Below are 19,810 nucleotides of genomic sequence, written 5' to 3' on the forward strand. Positions count from 1 at the left end.
ACCTCTTTGGTGTTTTTCTACCTTCCAGAATTCGGGATTTTACTGTAGTTATGAAATCTTGTTTGTTCGCCGCCTTGGGATTATTCCGATTTTGTGAACACTGCTTGTGCAATAGGCGGTTGCTCGCTCGCCTTTCTGTTTCGCTACTTAGCTTAGGCAGTTCACGTGTATTTTCGCATCACGACGCGGGGGCATCGCGCAGAAGCCACCAGTCACGCAAGCTGTCACGAAGAAGTCGTTCAAGAGCGATCAGGTGTTTGATTGGCAGCTCAAATGACATTATCGCCATTAAAATATTCAGCTTGTGAAGCTGAAGGCTTCAAACTTTGTAACATTGATTTCGCCGTGCTGCTGCATGTCACTGGTTTCCATCTCATCATTTGATCTCGAGCTTAGCTTGAAAGAGGTAACATTCATGTTTTAATTTGTAGTGAACCGCTGTTCGTTTTAATATGCGTGAGTTAAATCTGAAATGCATGATCTGTTCGTTGTAACACGACCCAACATCCCGGTCCTACAACAAGAACGCATAACACTCGAAAGCTTTACATTTCCGAGTCTTTGCAGTTGCATTTTGCTCACAAGAAAGCAAATGTTATAATCACAGAATACAACATCTTTAAGAGGTAATTTAAAATTCATTTGGTTATGCACTCGACATAGATTTCAAATCCTCGATCGGCAGGGTCGCTTGGAAAGTCGTAGTTTCCCTGTTTATAGTGGAGGGGACTTTATACTCCGTATATGCCGTTAAAAGTTCTGAATAATGAAGATTTCTAAAAGCCTGAAGGCCTGCAGTTTTGGAAATATACTGAAAGCTGTTACAATCAACGAGCGCCTAATGCAGACGTTTGTTTGATGATCGATTGATAATTCAGTGCTCAATTGTAAGCTGGTGCATGCAATCACTTTGTCTTTTCGAAGTCAGTCACGCGTTCATTATTCACTACTTCATGCTTTAATTATAGTGCATTCATCATATTTTTCGCAGCTTTCGATGGTTGCGTTCCAAATGAGCTCACTTCTGAGCAGGAATGAAATGTGGGAACACCAAACGGCTAGCTAAAATCGAGCCCTTCTATCTGTTTATGTGATGTATACTGAGGCGGTAGCGTGATTATAAAAACACTTCAATTGAAAAACAAAACCACAAAAGATCTCAATTTAAGGGTACCTTGAGGGGTTTATGTACCAATCGGAGATCGATTTAGTTCGTATGGTAGGAATTTTTTTATAGGATTCCTAGAATTACCTCAGCTTTAAAAAGAACAAATATACTTTTCTTTCAATCGGAAAACTTTGCCCCTGTAGTACCGTGTTTATTAGTAGCCTGCAGAACAGGCGGTTTATTTTATGCGGGGTTATTGCGAGGTCACGCGAAGCGCAATTTGTCAATAATAATTTTATTTACACTAAAAAGTGAACATTTATACAGAACTATTTTAGTAGACTTGGGATAGAGGGATGGAACTTTAACCTGAAATGTAGTAATTCGTCTCCGTGAATCGTAACAATGCCTGCGACGGTCGATGAAACTAGTAGTCAGTGTAGAGACCCTGAGTAGGAAATGGAATGATTTATGACATCATTGATCAGAGGAACATTGTTCGCTTCTCGAATATCGAGAAAGAAAAGAGAGACATGTTATGACTCGCTAGTGATAATAGTGATAATATTCAAATGATACATCCAAACTTTGATTTACCCAATTGCAATAAGTTATCAATAATTATTTAGAACGATGTAAGTTTAATAAGTGTTATTTCCCTTTCATTGTTTTTTTTTTATTTCTATTAAATTATGTATTTAGTGAATTAAGGTAAAGTCATACAAATAAGGTTACTTGTTGTCTTTCCTTCCAGAATACCCCTTAGGAAGGGCTTCTCCTAGAACCTAAACAGGAACCTCTGCACTTGAGTCCATCGCTGTCAAGCCATGCGCGTTATTCTCCTTTTGGTGTTAGCCGGGTTCCTCGCCATCACTGGTCTGATTTGCCTGATCACAGGAATCGTCCTTTTGACACGTGACACATCCTGTGATGATTCTGGCTCAGACACATCGAACAGGTGTTCTTACTCAGATGAGGCCGTCCGTGGTGGCTTGGACAAGTTCCTCCAGAAAGTACAAGACAGCTATTACAGGCTTTACCCAAATAAAATCGCTTACAAGCCCGGAGTGACACCGTCTGAAATACGGCAAAAATATCGCTCCTATGACCCATCTCCAAACAACATCAAGAAGATCACTGATGAAGCGTGGGCACTACTTGATGAAATAAAGAAAAAGAGTTTTGAGGTGCACAGTCTAAAGCCACGTGAAAGGAAAGCTTTGGCTCAAGTGAAGCATTATTTACAGCACGTTTTTGGAAACCCTTTTGATGTGAACTATTACGCAGGTGATTTTCTTATGGGCCCCAATCTGTGGTGTTGGCAGCCTCTGTGCGACACTCCATACGAAATCAGGAAAAGTTTACAATACTATCAGCCAAACACCACAAAAGACTTGGAAAATCTGCAAGGAAAACTAGCAGAGATTAAGAAAACGTTTGTTCAATACAGGAAGAACATGGAATATGGTGTTTTGGTTGGTATGGTGCGCTCCGTAGAAGAATGTAAAGCTGGGATCAACGGATTAACTGCGTATTTCCGTGAGATATCGATCAAAGGGGCCAAAGGTAAGGTTTTTGCGCCGCTGTCGTTTTTCAGGACGACTGGTTTGGAGCGCTGGTAAGCCTTCCAGCAGTGTGTTCCTATAATAACTTTACTTCCAATGTGACTGACTGACTGACTGACAAACTTAAAGCAAAATAATGTAGAACCTTTTTTTATTATTCCTTGCAAATCAAAGCCGATCAACGGCCCCCCGTAGCATTTTTAGTTTGAATCTACGCTAGTGAAGAGCATTTTGCCTAAATCCACGGACACGATTAAATAAAGTCACCTTTTTCATTAGAACATTACATGATCCTGCTGATCTCCTTGGAACTATACTAACACAGCTTCTTGTCTATTTTTAAAGGAATCTTTGAAGAAGGTTTTGTTCAAGCCCTTCTCCAACCAGAGTTTCTCAAGGCTCTCGTGGAAAATACCAAAGAAAGCAATTCATGGGAAAACAAGTACGAAAAGTCCGTAAACGAGTCCTTGAGAAATTCTCTTCTTGATAACGTTGGAAAACCCATTGACGATTTATTCACGTAAGTGTCGATAGTTATCTGCTTTGACTACTATGACTTGTTGAAAGTACAGAGAGATAACTTACCTTAAAAAGCAGGTCGAAAGCGAAAGTGACAGTTTAAATCAAATCTGTCTGTCAAAAATGTCTTTCTTGCAATGCTTACTGAATGTCTAAACCTGTTTTTAAGATATGAGGCAGGGATATGGCTTGGACTACAATCGCAATATATCTAAACGCTTTCCGCCATATCCATTGTGGGGATTTAATGTTTTCAGCCCAAAACGCGATTGTGACTAACTACACCACCCCCCTTTTTTTACTTTACAACTTTGTTACTTATTTGCGGTAATGGGGGGAGGGGGAAATATTAAACCGCTAAAACGTTATCTAGCAGTTATTGTTGTGCACAAAGGACGATGTCATTCAGAAATGGCATTGACGATTCCCAGACGCTCCAGAGAAACACAGTAGAAGTTGTTTACATCCGTCTCTCGTGTTTCTTGTTTAGGTATCTCCGAAAAGATAACATGCAGCATTGCGTCCCCAGTAATGTGTCCAGCGGTCTCGCTACACGTCCTCTTTCCTACGTGTATGTCAACAACGTCGCTGACAAGTCAAGACCGACTAACAAGTCGCTACCAACAGGAGAACTACTGGATGGAATGGAGTCTTATAAACAGATCGTGTCGTTTTTCACAACAAACACCATGTCCCCGGATGAAATACATCAACTGGGATTTAAGATGTTGAACGAACTTTATCCCCAGGTGGGTGGTGCGATAAATTTTGGGTACAATTTTTTATTAATAGAAGTGGTGTTTTTTCTTTCTTTTTTGTTGAGTTTACTTTGAATAAGCTGGACTAAAATCAACACATCAAATTTGAATTTCATTTTCAAGATGAATTAGTACATAACGTGAATAACCGTCTGCTACGAACTCTTGTGGCAACGTAACTGGGTAACAGGCAAACAAACAAACAAACAAACAAACAAACAACCAATTAACCGCTCGACCGACCGACCAACAGACAGCGAGACAGACTGACAGACACACAAGGGAAATGACCAGTTTTCAAATTAGTACTAGTCGATTTCCTCATTCTCATTTCGTCTATCTCCTTACCTCATGCGTAGGTCCTGGAGGTGGCAAGGTTGGTAACAAAAGAAGCTGATAACGACACAGCTAAAGAGAAGTTTATCAAGAGAATGAACCATTCAGATATGTACTTCATCGAGGAAGACATTCCAAAGAACGAGTCAGACGAAAACGCTTATGTGGTGTGTGGTGATGAAGAAGGGGCAAAGAAACATTGTCCTACGCGATGGCGAGCGATGCAAAACTGGTTTAATGAAGCCCACATGGTTAGTGAAGAAATCTCATTTTTCTCATAGATATTATCAAAAGCCTTCTCGTGCTTTGATATCGTTCTTCTGTTAACTTTCTATTTTGCGAGTAACTGTCTATATAATATCTTAGACGACCCAACCAAACTAGCCAGTAAACACCAAACCAGAGCGAACCAGAAAAGAACAGTCAGTGGAAGGAGCGTGGCCTTCACAGGTTGCATTCCCAGAGTTAGACCCTTGTGTTAGGGTGGTATTCAAGTTTCTATTCGGTCCACTCGTTAAGAGCAAAATGCTTGTTTTCAGTTATTCTGAAGGGTAGTAAGATAAGATACTAATAATATGTATTAGTATCTTACGAAGAAAGTAAAGGATATCAGTACCTCGAAATATCACGTGACAGTTTTGGTTCTAACTTTGGTTTCCTTTGGTTTCACCAGGCGCTCAGTTTACTGGATCCCAAGACAACTAAAATGTTTCATTTTAGTGGTGCGAAACACACAACGCCTAATTGTCCCATACAAATGGCTCCAGACTTCAACCCCTCTGCTGGAGCAAACTATAACAACGCTGGCAAGCAATGCAAAAGGAACGCCCGTTATAATGTACCTTTCTTTTCGGCGAGACCTGGGCCAAAGTATGAGGAATGGAGTACAAACGCGCACGAAGGAAGGCCTGGGCATCACACGCAAGTAAGTGTTGGCAAATTTAAATGTTTAACACTCTAACGTTGTTTAACATTGTTAGGTAGGTCACACCTAGCAGACGGTTCTCCCTCTAGTAGATATTTTTTTAGAATCGCTATTAAGCTCGTTCGTTCGTTCGTTCGTTCGTTCATTCGTTCAGTCAGCCAGTCAGTCAAAAAACAGAAATAGAAATTCAAACAGACACACAATTTACACTTTCACGGATAAATAGACTAAACAACGGAGAAATGGACCAACATACCGACCTACCAACAAACAAAGAACAATGACATTAATTTGTTTACACTCGGTAACTGATTTAGCACAAGTGCTAATGGGGCCGAGCATTTAAACATTAGAAACAAATATTACTAATTAAACGAAACAAGGTTAAAAATACCAACTGACAGGAGGCGACCCAGTTGGCTATTTACAAGCGTGGCTGAGGAGATGTTCTCGGGTCTACCGTGAAACAACACCAGGTAGTGGTCAGAACGGGACTTGAACCCGGGGCCTTCGGATTTCAAGTCCGGCGCCCTAACCACTCGGCCACGTTGCCTCACCGCGGTCAAACGTCTCAGGCAGGTTTTCTTTCCATTTCACCGTTTTTTGTTCAAATTGAAGTGTAATTACGAGCAAGGATAGATAAAAATAATTGCCGAGTGAAAGCATAATCCCATTCCCTCAGGTAAACCAGTGTTTTTACTTTTTAAATGTTTCGCATCCGAACCAAAGGTGCTTTGACAAATGGCGTCGACAAGTCCGCATATCGCTATTTTCAAACACGTAGAACTTTTTTAGTAAAGCTTCAAAAAACTTAGTAAACCCTTAGGATACCGGTTATGTATCGAACTTTGAACTGTGAAAATTAAAACCTTATCTTTGCAGTACTTTTCTTATTTTTTCCATATTTCTGTCCTTTGACCGCGGTGGACCTACAGAGAGACAGTAAGACTAGTATTTTATATTCTGTGTTCATTTGGGTGATAGTAGTTCTGAAATAAACTGTTATTGGTGACTAACGTTTCGATAACCTGTACGAAAATCATTTTTAAAGTCAAGGCCACTCGACTCCCCCGGGGAGAGGGGGGGGGGGTTACTCCCTATAATGGCCTACACGGGGAGGCTCCGCCCGAAAGGGGTACCTTTTTCAGGCTTCAGGTAAATAAAAGGGTAGGGATTTCAGGAGTTTAAGTATATAAAAGGGTATGAAAATCTGTTAAAAGGGCCTTTAATTAAAATATTTCGAACAGAAGCAATTTATGACTGTATTATTTTAATTTATTAAGCGCTACATAAAAATGACAAGAAAACGTCCTATTTTAAGTCCACGCCATACTCTTAGGTATATGAAAGGGGTACCTTTTTTCAGTTAAAGGTATACGAAAGGGGTACAATTTCTGTCAAAAATGGTATATAAAAGGGTAAGGGGTTAGAACTTGGGGCGGAGCCTCCCCGTATAAAACTTTTTTGAGTACCCCCCGGGCTCGGCTCTTAAGATGAACAACAATCAGGACGTTTCTCACCCGGATGATCTCACTATACGAATCACCGATACTGCTGGGCTCAAACCATTTACAAAGTAAATACGTAAAGTGCAGAGTCTAAGTAAGAAACTGAAGAAAAATATAATCTTAATTTGCGAATAGAAATCAAGCTAAAGTTACATGCAAATATCGATTTTTTGAAGACACGCGGAAACAATTTACAAACATTTGCCTAACGTTTTAAAATGCAATCCGTTTCCATCCGCGCCATCCGCAGTCAATATTGCTAGTTGTTTTCATGTGACACAAATATGAATTTTGGCTGGTAAAATCGGTGACATAATCCCTTTAACGCTAAGTTTTTACCAGCTGTATAACGTCGCTTCCACTCATTCCCTTTTTGTAGTCACAAGGTCTGGAGGAACATTTCCGGGACAGCTGTGGAGGAGTAATCAAATGGCTCGATCAAGAAACTTACTACACCGCCTTTTCCGAGGGCTGGGGTCTGTACGCTGAAAACCCGCTGATTGGCGAGGACACCGATATTTATAAAGATGAACCCTGGCAGAAATATGGCATGCTCAAATGGCAGGTAAGTTACAAAAGGAAAGATTAAGACAGATGCTACGAAGGTAGGCAATGACAATGATTTGCAAAACCAAATTATGGAACTTTCTTTGGTCGATGGACCTTACGTCGCGTGTTTTTTGTTTGTAAAATAAAAAATGACCTCTCATAATGGTTACAAAAAAACAACAACAACACCAACAACAGCAATAATAATCAATGATAACAACAACAACATCAACAACAACAACAACAACAACAGAGGTTGAAGGGATGCACAGCAGGGCGTACGTCCCTATTACTGAACTTGCCTTTTTTACTTCTTACATGAAGAAAGCTTTATTTAAGCAATAGAACGCACTGTCTAGGGCTTTACTGGCGTAATAAAACCACGCGGGATGTTGGGAGAACACGAAAAAAGCTTGTAAATCACGAACCGTCCGGCGAATGATTTACTACAGAAAACGTTCGTCAAAGAAATAGGAATCTATTTTATTTTTCGTGATCAAATGTCTTATTCTCAACAAGTTCATCGGATGACGCGATAAACCAATCACAGCGGCTGAAAGAATAAAACACAGGTTCAGCTCCACACATAAAATTCACGGATCGACCCGACAAAAACGCTAGAAGTTCTTAAAAAGCTATTTACTGAGACCTGTAATGAATTGATAATTCTTTGTTTCCTTTAACTAAGGTTTGGCGAGCTTTACGTTTAATTGTCGACACTGGTCTGCACTATAAAGGGTTTTCCCGCCAAAAAGCCCTTCAGTTCTTTGCCGACTACGCCTGGGATGAAGGTGACACCGCTTTAAAAGAAGTTACTCGGTACCAGAGTGCTCCCGGCCAAGCGACAGCTTATATGATTGGCCAACAGCATATCAAGAAACTCAGAAATGATGCGCGGCGCATGCTGGGAAAGAAATTCGACCTCCGGGACTTCCACTATCACTTGCTATCCCAAGGTTCCTCGCCACTAAGCTACTTGGAGCAAAGTATTGACGCTTATGTCAATTGCATGAAGAACGAAAAGGCTGCTGGATGTAATGATATTCTGAATCCTGCAGTGAAAGACGAAGATGCTGATGACGATGACGATAACGATGACCTTGATCGACCAATGAGAAGGCGCCATTACTTCTGATTATTAGCTCAACTGTTTAAGAGCCGTTGTATCCTGTGTTTTTCTTTTTTCAAATATGATTTTCCTCGAATTTGAATTTTCAACTTGAGAACAAGTACAGAAAAATCCGAACAGTTCTTAGTAATAATAGCAGTATAGTTAATCGTATAGGTTAGGCATATATTAGCATATCCTGAGACTGCTTTAGGTGGTAGTACAGTGGTAGAAATACACTAGAAAGATCGGAACACCAAAAACACAATTATTTGATATTTAGAAACATTTAATTTTAACATCATGGGCTTCTGATAAGTCATATGAAAAAAAATGTCCGTGGCAACTAGACAGTGAAAAGTAGCAAAAAGTAGCAAAAAATAGCAACATCAAACTTATCGATTTTGTGTAAAATTATAAACATTTTAAAAATGGCTAAATTTTTGCCGTAGTTGTTGTCTGTCCTTGTCTCATCACGAAGAGTAGAAATAATATCTTTTTAGAAATAGCGATGACTTTGCATGGAGCCCATTTTAATAATGGTAAAAACAGATGTGACGAAATTCAAAAGTGACATTTAGTTAACCAATCAGTTTCCGTCATTTTATATTTTTAAGACCCGATACATACTAGCTAGCATTTTATAGCCCCATTACGCCTTTACGTCTGCGTTGTTTTGGGGCAGGGTTCACTGAGTGTTCCTGTCGCTTAGTCTATTCTAATGAAATCTTGTAACTTAGAAGTTAAAACAAAGAGGGCAGATAATTATTGACACAACTGTTTGTTTTTTATCTCCTTCTTCTCCTTGCCGTAAGCATTAGTCGTCTTAAGCTGCGTTCACATTAGGCCGAAACATGATTAGTCTGATCACGAATGAAACATGTTTCGCTGTGAAAAGTATTCACATCAGGCAGTGCATTGCGCGAATCATGATTGAAACATGATTAGTCTGATCATGATTGAAACTACCTCACGAGGTAGTTTCAATCATGATCAGACTAAACAAGTTAAAAATGGCGGACATGCGGTGAGTAGGCGAGTGCCCAAAAGCTTCAAATTTGGGCTTCCTATGAGACCAAATGTTTATTTAAAATATGGGCTAATAAAGCGATACAACATGAATTATCGGTAACGGATAGAAAGCAGAATATTTGGCAAAATTTCGCCTCGAAAGTTTACGACGGCGGCTACAAGCGCGCAGCATTGCAGCATCACAAATGAAAAACAAACTTCACAAAATAAAAATCTTCTGCTACCGACTGATAGCGCAAATTCCGACAATAGTGCCTTCTTGCTAAACGCTTGCAAGTCCTGCTTCATCGAAGGGCTTGAAAATAGACAGAAAGACAAAGATATAATCGAAACTTTATTGTAATTTCGAGCTATATTTTTACGGTGAAGATTTATGCAAGAACCGTGAAGCCGCATAAATTACACAGCAGGCATGAAACGTGTTTAAAACTAACACCTAATGTGAACAATGCAATAACAAGCATGTTTAGGTGAAACATGTTCCGTTGAAACATGTTTATTCTAAACATGTTTCGGGCTAAATGTGAACGCAGCTTCGGTTCCTTGTTTAAGTGAAGTTGCAAGCCAAATAATAAAGGCGTGTGCTATCAAGAAGAAGGTGAATTTTCTTCGTATGGATGACGCAGGAATCACTGGATGTATTCAAAAGACCCCTGACAACCGATTCGTTCAGAATAAGTCACCAAATAAATAAAAGTGAATTGTACTACAAAAGAATAATTATATACTCTAAAGGCAGAAGTCGCAGGAAACAGTAGCCTGCATCATCATCTAATTTTTACCAAACAAGGAATCATATTGAGCATATGGAAGTAGCAGTTAAAATAACTAAAGGAAGTGCGATGTCAGGGCGGACATACAGTAGGCTCGATTTCCGCCGCCTTCTCAAGCTCTTCTCTTTGTTCCTCCCCGAGAGAGTATATTCATCCAAATCGTAGACATTCCTATTCTTAGGCCATTTTAACTTCAGTAAAAATAAAAAACACACTGCGGTGACAAACATGACAAGACAACGCATGTTGGAAAAAAACTGTGATTTAAAAACTTAACGTTTCGTATGTTACAACATACATGAAGATTAGATTACAATAAAAGATTACAACAAGACGCCTAAAGCTTAAAGCTTAAAACTGGGCGGTCAATGTTTAACTATTTGATTAGGCAAGTGCAGCAAAAACTTTTAAATACCATTAAATTGAGTAACACATGACTGTGGTTTTTTTTATTCTAAGACAAATTCCTGCTTAGGCTTTAAATCTTTATTTTATTCTAAATACTGAATAACCTTGGTATTTTTAGATTTTCGTTTTTACCTTAGTATAATGGAAGATTATCTGAAAAGCGCTATATTATTATTATTATTATTATTATTATTATTATTATTATTATTTTTACTTTTCATTGCCATTCACTTTCGAATCTCTTCCCTTCTACTCCTCCCCCCCCCCCCCCCCGCATCCGCTGCAGTCTTTGACTCTACTCGTTCCTGTGACACACTAACCGAGGTTTGCTAAGTTATGCAGTTTCCGTGAGTTGTAGGTAGTGTGTCAAAATGTTTTTCACCACATTAGCTGCTTTTATTAACATGCCTGGATAAATGACTGATTAGGATGAAAACATTTGGTGCGTTCCTAATATTGAATAAATGAACTCAAATCAGTCGAATGCCATTTCAAATTATCTCCGACCAAAGTAAACAAACAATAAGAAGGAATTCGTTAAAAATATAGAAGCGTTTTTTTTTTATTTTAAAAAAATGTATCACACCCAAACAAATCAAAAAGTTAAGGAATTCGAAAAAATTAGAAAGCTTTTAAGCTTTCAAACACGCGAGTTCCTCAAGTCAAGCCGATTTTTCGATCAAAAAACCTGCCTATATGCTGCATTTGCATTTTAGTACGCAGTCACGCAAACGCCAGTTCTTGCTTGCGTGATTCATTGCCGAGGTAATTTCTCCATCGCGGTTCCGATGGAAACTCAAAACCCTTAAATGAAAAACAAAAAAAAAAATTTTTCGCTAAAAAGAACTAGCGTAGCAACCACAAAATTACAATTTCGGCTCCTGGTCGAATAAAACGAGTCACATAAATATCAAGAAAAAAATATTCAAAACACAATTGCAAAAGAAAATGCATCAGATCACGCGTATCAGATACCAACACACGCTGTTCAAAACCCTCAAAACGAATAAAACGAGTCACTCAAACATCACGAATGACAGAAAATTTTTAAAACAAAAATACAAAAGAAAATATTTTGCGTATCAGATAACAGATGCTGTTCGTTTTAAAATCCTAACAACCCCAACTAAATGTGAGTTAAATATCCGCGCCAAAGGGCAAGTTTTCATTTTGCCGTCAATTATTTCACTCGATGGCTAAAACTCCGATCCTTTAAAAAATTATATTCTAGTGTAGAAATAATTATATTATTACTTTACTTTCCATTTTGTTTTCTGGGCTCTTAGAAAGTGTGCGAGTAAAGTTTTTACCTCAAGAACCAAAATAAGGTTATTTGGTGTGCAAACATTCAATTCGTATGTGACAGACGACTTTGTCGGCCCAACTGTGCACAGATGAAAATGGACAAAATGGACACAATTCTTGTCAAATGGAGAACATCTTCAAGACAAAGTGGAGTCTGGCCCAAAAATGCTTTGGCTTATCAGTCGTTTTAAAAAGCAGAAGTTTGCTACAAGAACATTGCGTGACTGGCGTAATGTTTTTCATTTACAAAAAATTACTTGGGGCTGCCAAACTGAATCACCGGTCAGTTGAGTTAAACGCTTGAATAACACAAAAATATATATTTCACGTTTAACAGAAATCAGGGCATAAGATAAAATTTTAAACAGGAGAGTGATCTAAAAGCTCCTGCTGAGTAAACATCAAAAGTGCGTGAGTTGAATCATGGCCAAGAAAACGGCCGAGCGAACTACTACGACAAACAAGGTAAATATGTGTATCAAAAACATCACACGGATAAATAGATGTTGTTCGTTTAAAACCAAACTAAACGTGAACAAGTGAAAGAAACATGAAAAAATTTCAGATGAATTTTTATTCAAGATGGTGTCAAGAAACCTTTTCAAAGCCATAAAGATTTAGAAAATTTCAAAACCGTGAATTTTGCATGCCGTGGCAAAATTTAATTATGTAATTACCTGCACCAAGACTCTCATTTTGCAGACAATTTCTTTTACTTACTTTGGCTTTACGGATTCTTTCAAAAATTCTATCACAGTTTGTAGAAGTACTACACATGACCATTTTGTTTTCTGAAGTCTTGAGAAGTGTGAGAGAAAAAGAAGAATATTTTGCTGTGCAAACATTCAATCGTCTTTGATACGCGACTTTGCCGGCTCAACTGTGCACACATGAAAATGAACACAATTCTTGAAAGCATCTTCAAAGTATTCCGGTTCAAAAATACTCTAGCTTCCAGCTGTTTTTGTAAGAGCAGTTATGCGTGAAGCTTGCTGCAAACACATTTCGTGACTGACCTTACGGTTTTCAATTACTGTTTTCAAAACAATCACCGGCTTCGAACTCCAGTACTCGCTTGAGTCAAACGCTTGAATAACACAAAAAATATCTATTTCACGCTTAACAGAAATCAGGGTATTAATTTAATTTTAAATTGAAAAGTGATTTAATGGCTCTTGCCGAGTAAATATCAAAGGTGAGTGAAATGAATCCTCGCCAAGGAGGAGGCCGAGTGGGTCTGGAACGATTTACCGACACGACAAAAAAATGCCGGGCGATTTATGAACTGGGCCGGCCCAGTCTCCGCCCAGTTAATAAGATTACAATAATAATTATAAAAGATTACAATAAGATTTAAACGTGAAATAAACGACTGGTACCTGATCTAAAAATTAATAACAAACAGACTTAAAAATCTGCAGAAGAAAATCAAACATTATGTCTAGTAAAGAAAAAGTTTCTCATTGCCAACGTTTCATTTAAGGGTGGTTTTAAATCACGAATCAACAATGTCGGTACTAGTCTTTAATTTCACGTTTAAATCTTATTGTAATCTTTTCAACGGTCCGACTTCTGAAGTTGTCTTGTCATGTTTTTATATTCATCCAGTTCTTATTTCAAATTTATCCTACTGCTTTGGACTTTTATAGTTCGCTTCAGTGCAAAGATTTGATACGAATTCAAAACACTGAGACAACAGGTTGTTAATATTGATCTGATGCCGACTGAAGTTTTTCTTGTTATAATATATAGTAAAATAAGGAAAAGATATTATCACCACTACAAAGAAAAAAGGTGAGAACAGTTTTTCATTGGACAGAAAATGTAAGGTGTTATTATCTCTTTTGTCCTTGATGCGCGCAGAAAATTTTCTTTATCAGAACGTTTTTCTTTAAAGTAGAGATTTTATTAAGTTCCAAAAAATGTACTTTTTACCTTTGTGTGGTCGGACGTAACGTCGAATCCTGTTTAGTTGGCAGTCTAATGTTTTTTTTTGCAGTCTCTAGCGTGGCACTAATATGGAAAAATTGATGTAAAAGACAAAATCTTTCTAATAGTGAAATGTCAAATGCTATCGGGACATAACATAAATCACAGCAACAACAGGTGCACATTTTCCCTACACAAATCTCTTCAACTTTTAATCAAAAGTGCGTTTGTACTGAAAATAACGTTTTCGTAAGCTATATTTCTTGGCTCTGATGGCAATTTAAATATAACTTCTTTTTAATCATTTGTAAAATATAGTTTATGGTTTGATTTATTAGCATTTTAACTAAAACTGAAATAACTTTTAGAAAGCGTATTTACCAAATGGGTAAATGTTTGCGCTTTACGGACTTGATTGCATGCTAATATCATAATTAACAAATTTAGTAGTTGTTCTCTATAAACACAACTTTTGGCTATGTAAACTTTCGAACTAAACCACTTAGCTTATGGAAATACCGTTATCGAATGGAGAGTTGGTTAACTATGTTTCCAACAGCTGATTTTAGCTTCTAGATATGAAGTGTACACCAGTGAAAAAAAAAAAAAAAAACAGTTTAAGGTAAATGTTGGAATGATAGAGTTGAGGTCGTGACTGTTCAGTTCCAATTAGTCAAATCCAAGCATTTCGTGCTGCGTCTTTTTTTTACGATGCAATCAACGCAGGTGATTTAACGATTTGGCAAGTGATGTTGGTTTAGCGCTAATTGGCGATCAAAACAAACGTTAAATCACGAACGAAAAATGAAAATTGAGGAGAGCACGTTGTAAATACACAATCATCGAAGCATATCATACAGAAGAAACTCTTATCATGGCTTTGTAAAAATGTTTTCAGCTACCTTAAACTGCCAATTTGAAAGATCACATTTGTGTATCGAGAATCTGATAAGAAAGCGCCGTGGTTCAGTAAGTTGTGAATTAGGCAAGAAAATAAATACATATAGCGTATTACGATTTGATTGGTTTGCGTCTTAGATGACGGCGTGTCATAGAGAATACAACGCGTGCCTGACAGCACGGATTGCAGTCCGAAGCAGCACTCGTTATCAAGATGATGGCAAGAGTCTTCTTTCCGATTTTCACTTTGCTTTTCGCCTTTCAAGCTGGAAGCACAAACAACCAACCCCAAACTTCACCGTCCGCCTGCTACTGTCGTCCAGTGATTAACGTTTCTGTGGATGGCAATGGACAGTGCGACCTGTGTGAAGGAAACAAACAGCTTTTACAAGAGCTAAACGACTTGAAGAACGAACTGGCCACGATAAAGAATCAAATCAGTCAGATTCATCCAGGTAAGTAATAAGTCGTTGAGGTAGATAGGCAAATCACAGTTTGGTTTATTCTCTATTTTCCAATTGCCCATAATACACTTTGTTTGCCCCCCAAATTTTGCATAAACTAATTGTGTTCAAATTCTTTTAGGAGGACTGCATATTTCCAAAACAATAGTTTATGCAAAATATGGGGAGGGGGGGGGGGGGGGGGGCAAACAAAGTGCATTATGGGCAATTGGAAAATAGAGAATAGGCTAGAAAAATTGTATTTGAGGGGATGAGATAACATTAGTGGAAATTGCTACTTCTAAATAAAAAACATGTAAGCAGACCATGATCTAATTTCCAACGCGCAGGCAAAAAGAAAAATCTATCCGTTTTCTCGCTGACTGAAAAGGTACCATAACTATTGAGGTTTTAAGTTGAGGTATAACTTGCGCCTTCCAGTAAACAAGCTAATGTCTATTAATTTTGTGAAGCTTTAAAAATGAGGCGTTTTTTAATACGCTTCGCTCGCCAATAGAGGGCGACTTGGTGCAAGTCTAGATTATACCGGATATTACAGTTAAAGCACAATTTCCTGGTTTCTGACGCATCTTCTTGTACTCAGTTTAAAGGATCCTAGTCAACCGTGATGCAGCGCGCGCGTCTGTTATTGTTTACATCGGAACGCGCGTAAGTTTTCACTCGAATAAACTTTAAAAGTTCTGTCAGAATGTAAGGAACAAACATCGAAGATGTCAAAAGCCTATTAGATATAGAATAATGTTGTTGTCCAAGGTCACCTTGAAGCACAGATATTTTTGGTTCATCCGTTGTCAAACGCGCAGGGCAAAATGAGAGCGTCGAAGCAATCGCTTCAATATTTGTCTTCCCGGCGGACTCTATTCGCCGTCCGTTCTAGTGCTCAGGAAAGAAATAATTTACTCTTAGCTTACTATTCAAATCTTTTTTATGTTATAAAATATTCGTGTTCCAAATGTAAAACTAAAAGTCGGCTTACAAGAAGTAAGTGTGTCGAAGTTCTGCGAACGAGCTACATGTATAACTTAACGCTCTTTGATGCCAAGACTATGTTGATTTTGTTTCCAGAGGTCGAACGTTGCTTGCCACCAAAGAATTATCTTTGGTTGTTGGTTGGTTTGCGCCGACCACGCATTAAAACGCAAGATGAATCGGGCATCTCACTTCAGACGAATATTTTAGCGGCAAATTAAAAGAAACCAATAAAATAAACGCTCGAAATGAAGTGCAGACAATTATTTCAGACTTTGATGGTAGTTTAAGATGTGAATATACTGTGTACGCGAGGATGCACTTGGATTGATTTGAAATCACTCGAAACTAGATGGCATATAAAATGGCGGATTTGGCTTTTGAAACGCGCAAAGCATCATGGTTGACTAGGATCCTTTAAGGTCGCGCGGGACCCTTGCTCATTAATAAATTCATTAGCCAAATTTCCTGACGGAGTGCTATCTTTTATAGCTTTAATTCACTACATTTTGAACATCGATTCCTTTAAAATTTAACAAGGATATTCGGGGATGATGGAATTACATCATGATTGTCCTTTTACTGAGAGATGACCGTTGTCTGTGATGTTACAAGCCCTTAAAAGTTTAACTGCAGATAATGCGATTTTGTGTCCAAGTTTTCAGCTAGAACAGCGCTCCAAATTAAATGATTGTATAGCTTAGTGATAAATCATAACCTCTTTTGTGCTACCACTAGAACGAAATTTTCGATTTCAAAAACTGCTACAAGTTAATCGCTTCTAAGAGAGCAAAAATGTGAAATCTAAACTTTGAAACGTGCTATCTTCATTTTGAGAAGGAAATTTAAAAATTCGCTCTAGTCATAGCACAATAGAGTACACCAAGTTTATGTTCCTTGTGAATCAACTCTTGAGATTGTACATTGACGGAGAAAACTTGGACACACATTTGCAGGTTTTGAGGCTTCCGAAGACCTTCCGAGTCAAATGTTTACAACAACGTGTGATATATCCAAAGCTGTGAATCTAATTATGATAATTCCCTATGTTCCAGCGCACGTGCACAAAGCTGAGAACAATTACTAGTAATTACTTTTACAAAAGAGTTTAAAAACAAACATTCTCATGAATATTTCGTTTGTTGTCGGCTTCAGTCGTCCGGCAGTTCGTGCATACTCTTAAAATAAATACATACTAATGATTGCAAGGGTCCTGCGCGACCTTAAGGCAATCAAATGACCGAACGACATTGTTTTTGTTGAATGTCCCTCTTTTATAGGATATGAATAGCAATTATTGCCTAATGTCGACATTCATGCAGAGGAGACATTAGTCAGCTAAGCGTATGATTTGGCATGACAGATTTTGTCGCGGGTTCGTCAACATTACTAACTATAGTCACAACGTCAACTTAAGAAAGAGGTTTTAGAGCAAGGGGGAAGGGGAAGATTTCTGTGCTATTAGGAACCGGTCATTCTTTTTTCGCCTAAGGTGAATCGGAGAATTTTTATATGAAACCAACTTATAATATCTTATCTTCCCACACGCTTCAACGGCTGCTATGTTTTCTTGGGCCTATCAGCACTTGGCTGATATCCACAGGGGCCCTGGCAAATTGTGACTACATAATTACAATGTACACCAGCTCCCTTTGCACATTAACACACCGTTTTAATAGTAAGACAGGTTTCTTATTTTCTTAACTGAACTACTGACTATATGAAAAATACACACATCTATAGATAATTGTTTATCAATTTTACATGTTCCAAAAGGTTTGCTTCAGTATCCATACGACCTTTATTTTACGAGAGGTGGTACCAGCGACTATGTCATTCACCATGGCCTCCAAATAACCGATGCATTTACCACGTGCTTCCGAGTGCGTACAACAGACAAAACAGAAGTTTATCGGACGGTAGTGAGTTACAGCACAACCTCGAACTTCAATGAAATTGTAATCAACAAGATGGCACAAATTCGCTTGGAGATCAGTGAAGAATGGAGGTACTGCTTATAGTTGATAATTTTGGATATAAGATTCTACCCAGATTCTAGCTAGTATAAGAAAAAATTGTCAACCGTAAACGTAGCATCGTACATATACCTAATTTGCATTACCATTTTTATAACAACTAATGCTAAGCGATATTTTTATTTATCTTATTGCTACTTATTTGATACTTATCCTTATCGTTATTAGTTTGTCGTTGACGAGAAATTGAATTCGAAGACATCCCATTGAAAAGATATCACTGTTTTATTTTTCATATTTCAAATTAGAAACTAATACGAATTTTTTTGCTATTACATGGCGAATTTCAGCCCAGGTTGAACACATTTAAAACTGAATAATTATCGTGGCCGCCATTTTCTTTCGTTGAAAACTACCACTGCGCATTCGTAAGCTCACTTTCAGCCCGGGCTAAAATTGAAAACGCGATTACATGAAGTTTTTCAGCCCTTTGCCCGGGTTGAGATTCCCAGCCCGGTTTCAAAAACTGGGCTGGAAATTTCAGCTCGGGCTGTAATTCGGCCCGGGATGAAACTATCTTCATGTAATCGCAAATTTCTTTTTTAAGAAGTTCTGTTCTGGAAGCCGAACTGAAATCTCAGACCGGCAAACCGGGCTGAAATTTCAGCCCGGGCTGAGATTCGCCATGTTATCAGGCCCTAAATAATGATCTGACATGAATGGAAGGTTGCCTTGGATTATTTTGTATTTTCGTTTCAGAGATACGGGAGTCTCCACAAATGACGGTTACTGGCATCACATATGTGCTTCGTGGGAAAACAAAGGCGGCTCCTGGAAGATTTACAAAGATGGCGTCTCACAAGCCAGTGGGTCAGGATTGAAGACTGGTCACGTGATCAAGACAGATGGAATCCTTATCATCGGCCAGGAGCAAGATTCCTTTGGAGGAGGATTTCAAACTTCCCAAAGCTACGTTGGAGAACTCACTGATCTGAACATGTGGAACAGAATCCTTAATGCAAGCGAAATATTCAATCTGTCCAAATCATGTAACGGGGGGAGGGGTAATGTCAAGAAATGGTCTGATTTTAAAGTTGGAATAAGAGGTGATGTAAGAGTGATTTCTCCATCGGCCTGTGAGATATAAAATATCGCTTGTAGCTTTTTGTTTAAGTTGTGCTTAACTCATTTCTGCTTACAAGCGTACCGTATTTACTCGAATAAGCCGCGCCGCTTATTAAATTTTTCGCGCTTCAAGTGCGGCGCTTATTTGAGGGCGGCGCTTATTTAAAAATTGGACGCCCCAAACAATCTAGCCTGCGAACAAAAATCTCCCGTAAGGGACTTTTGATTGTCAGTATTTCGTCTCTTACGGAAGAGAAGTTTTGCGCTTGCTGTCCCGACAAAGTTCACGGCCTTCGCAACGTTAACAGAACTACGTATTGTAAGAATTTTGGAAAAATAAATATAATAACTTTGAACTGCGAAACATCGCTTTTGACGAAAAGGGAATTTCCAAGGTTGTTTAAGAGTTGCTTTGTAGTGCTATTTTTAGTTATACTGAATTCCTCATAAGCGCCTCATCGGGACTGCGGCGCTTATTCGGGGGCGGCGCTTAATAATTCCTTGGTCCCAAATGCGGCGCTTATTCGAGGGCGGCGCTTATTCGAGTAAATAC

At 38.5% G+C, this 19,810-nt stretch overlaps 2 protein-coding genes across 2 annotated transcripts; both read left to right on the forward strand.

The window, feature by feature from the left end:
* Nucleotides 1-282: 282 nt before the first annotated feature.
* LOC144650536 (uncharacterized) lies at nucleotides 283-10,080 on the forward strand. The gene is made up of 8 exons (XM_078510223.1): nucleotides 283-406; nucleotides 1,863-2,674; nucleotides 3,019-3,193; nucleotides 3,683-3,941; nucleotides 4,310-4,537; nucleotides 4,960-5,211; nucleotides 7,099-7,284; nucleotides 7,957-10,080. Exons 2-8 carry the CDS (start codon nucleotides 1,936-1,938, stop codon nucleotides 8,401-8,403), a joined length of 2,286 nt encoding a protein of 761 aa, XP_078366349.1. The 5' UTR covers nucleotides 283-406; nucleotides 1,863-1,935; the 3' UTR covers nucleotides 8,404-10,080.
* Nucleotides 10,081-14,881: 4,801 nt separating this feature from the next.
* On the forward strand, nucleotides 14,882-19,415 carry LOC144648833 (neuronal pentraxin-2-like). The gene is made up of 3 exons (XM_078508283.1): nucleotides 14,882-15,178; nucleotides 17,933-18,164; nucleotides 18,892-19,415. The coding sequence occupies exons 1-3, from the start codon at nucleotides 14,938-14,940 to the stop codon at nucleotides 19,277-19,279; spliced, it is 861 nt and encodes a 286-aa protein (XP_078364409.1). The 5' UTR covers nucleotides 14,882-14,937; the 3' UTR covers nucleotides 19,280-19,415.
* Nucleotides 19,416-19,810: the final 395 nt, after the last annotated feature.

This window comes from Oculina patagonica, chromosome 4 (assembly GCF_052425735.1).
Source record: "Oculina patagonica isolate OP01 chromosome 4, crgOcupat, whole genome shotgun sequence".
NCBI lineage: Eukaryota > Metazoa > Cnidaria > Anthozoa > Scleractinia > Oculinidae > Oculina > Oculina patagonica.

Excerpts from the sequence above, each read along its gene's own strand:
- LOC144650536 (XM_078510223.1), top strand. The coding sequence starts at position 1,936 with ATGCGCGTTATTCTCCTTTTGGTGTTAGCCGGGTTCCTCGCCATCACT. Across the intron at positions 3,942-4,309 it reads TGAACGAACTTTATCCCCAG|GTCCTGGAGGTGGCAAGGTT; the intron begins GTGGGTGGTGCG and ends CCTCATGCGTAG. Across the intron at positions 4,538-4,959 it reads GGTTTAATGAAGCCCACATG|GCGCTCAGTTTACTGGATCC; the intron begins GTTAGTGAAGAA and ends TGGTTTCACCAG.
- LOC144648833 (XM_078508283.1), top strand. The coding sequence starts at position 14,938 with ATGATGGCAAGAGTCTTCTTTCCGATTTTCACTTTGCTTTTCGCCTTT. Across the intron at positions 15,179-17,932 it reads AATCAGTCAGATTCATCCAG|GTTTGCTTCAGTATCCATAC; the intron begins GTAAGTAATAAG and ends ATGTTCCAAAAG. Across the intron at positions 18,165-18,891 it reads GAGATCAGTGAAGAATGGAG|AGATACGGGAGTCTCCACAA; the intron begins GTACTGCTTATA and ends TTTTCGTTTCAG.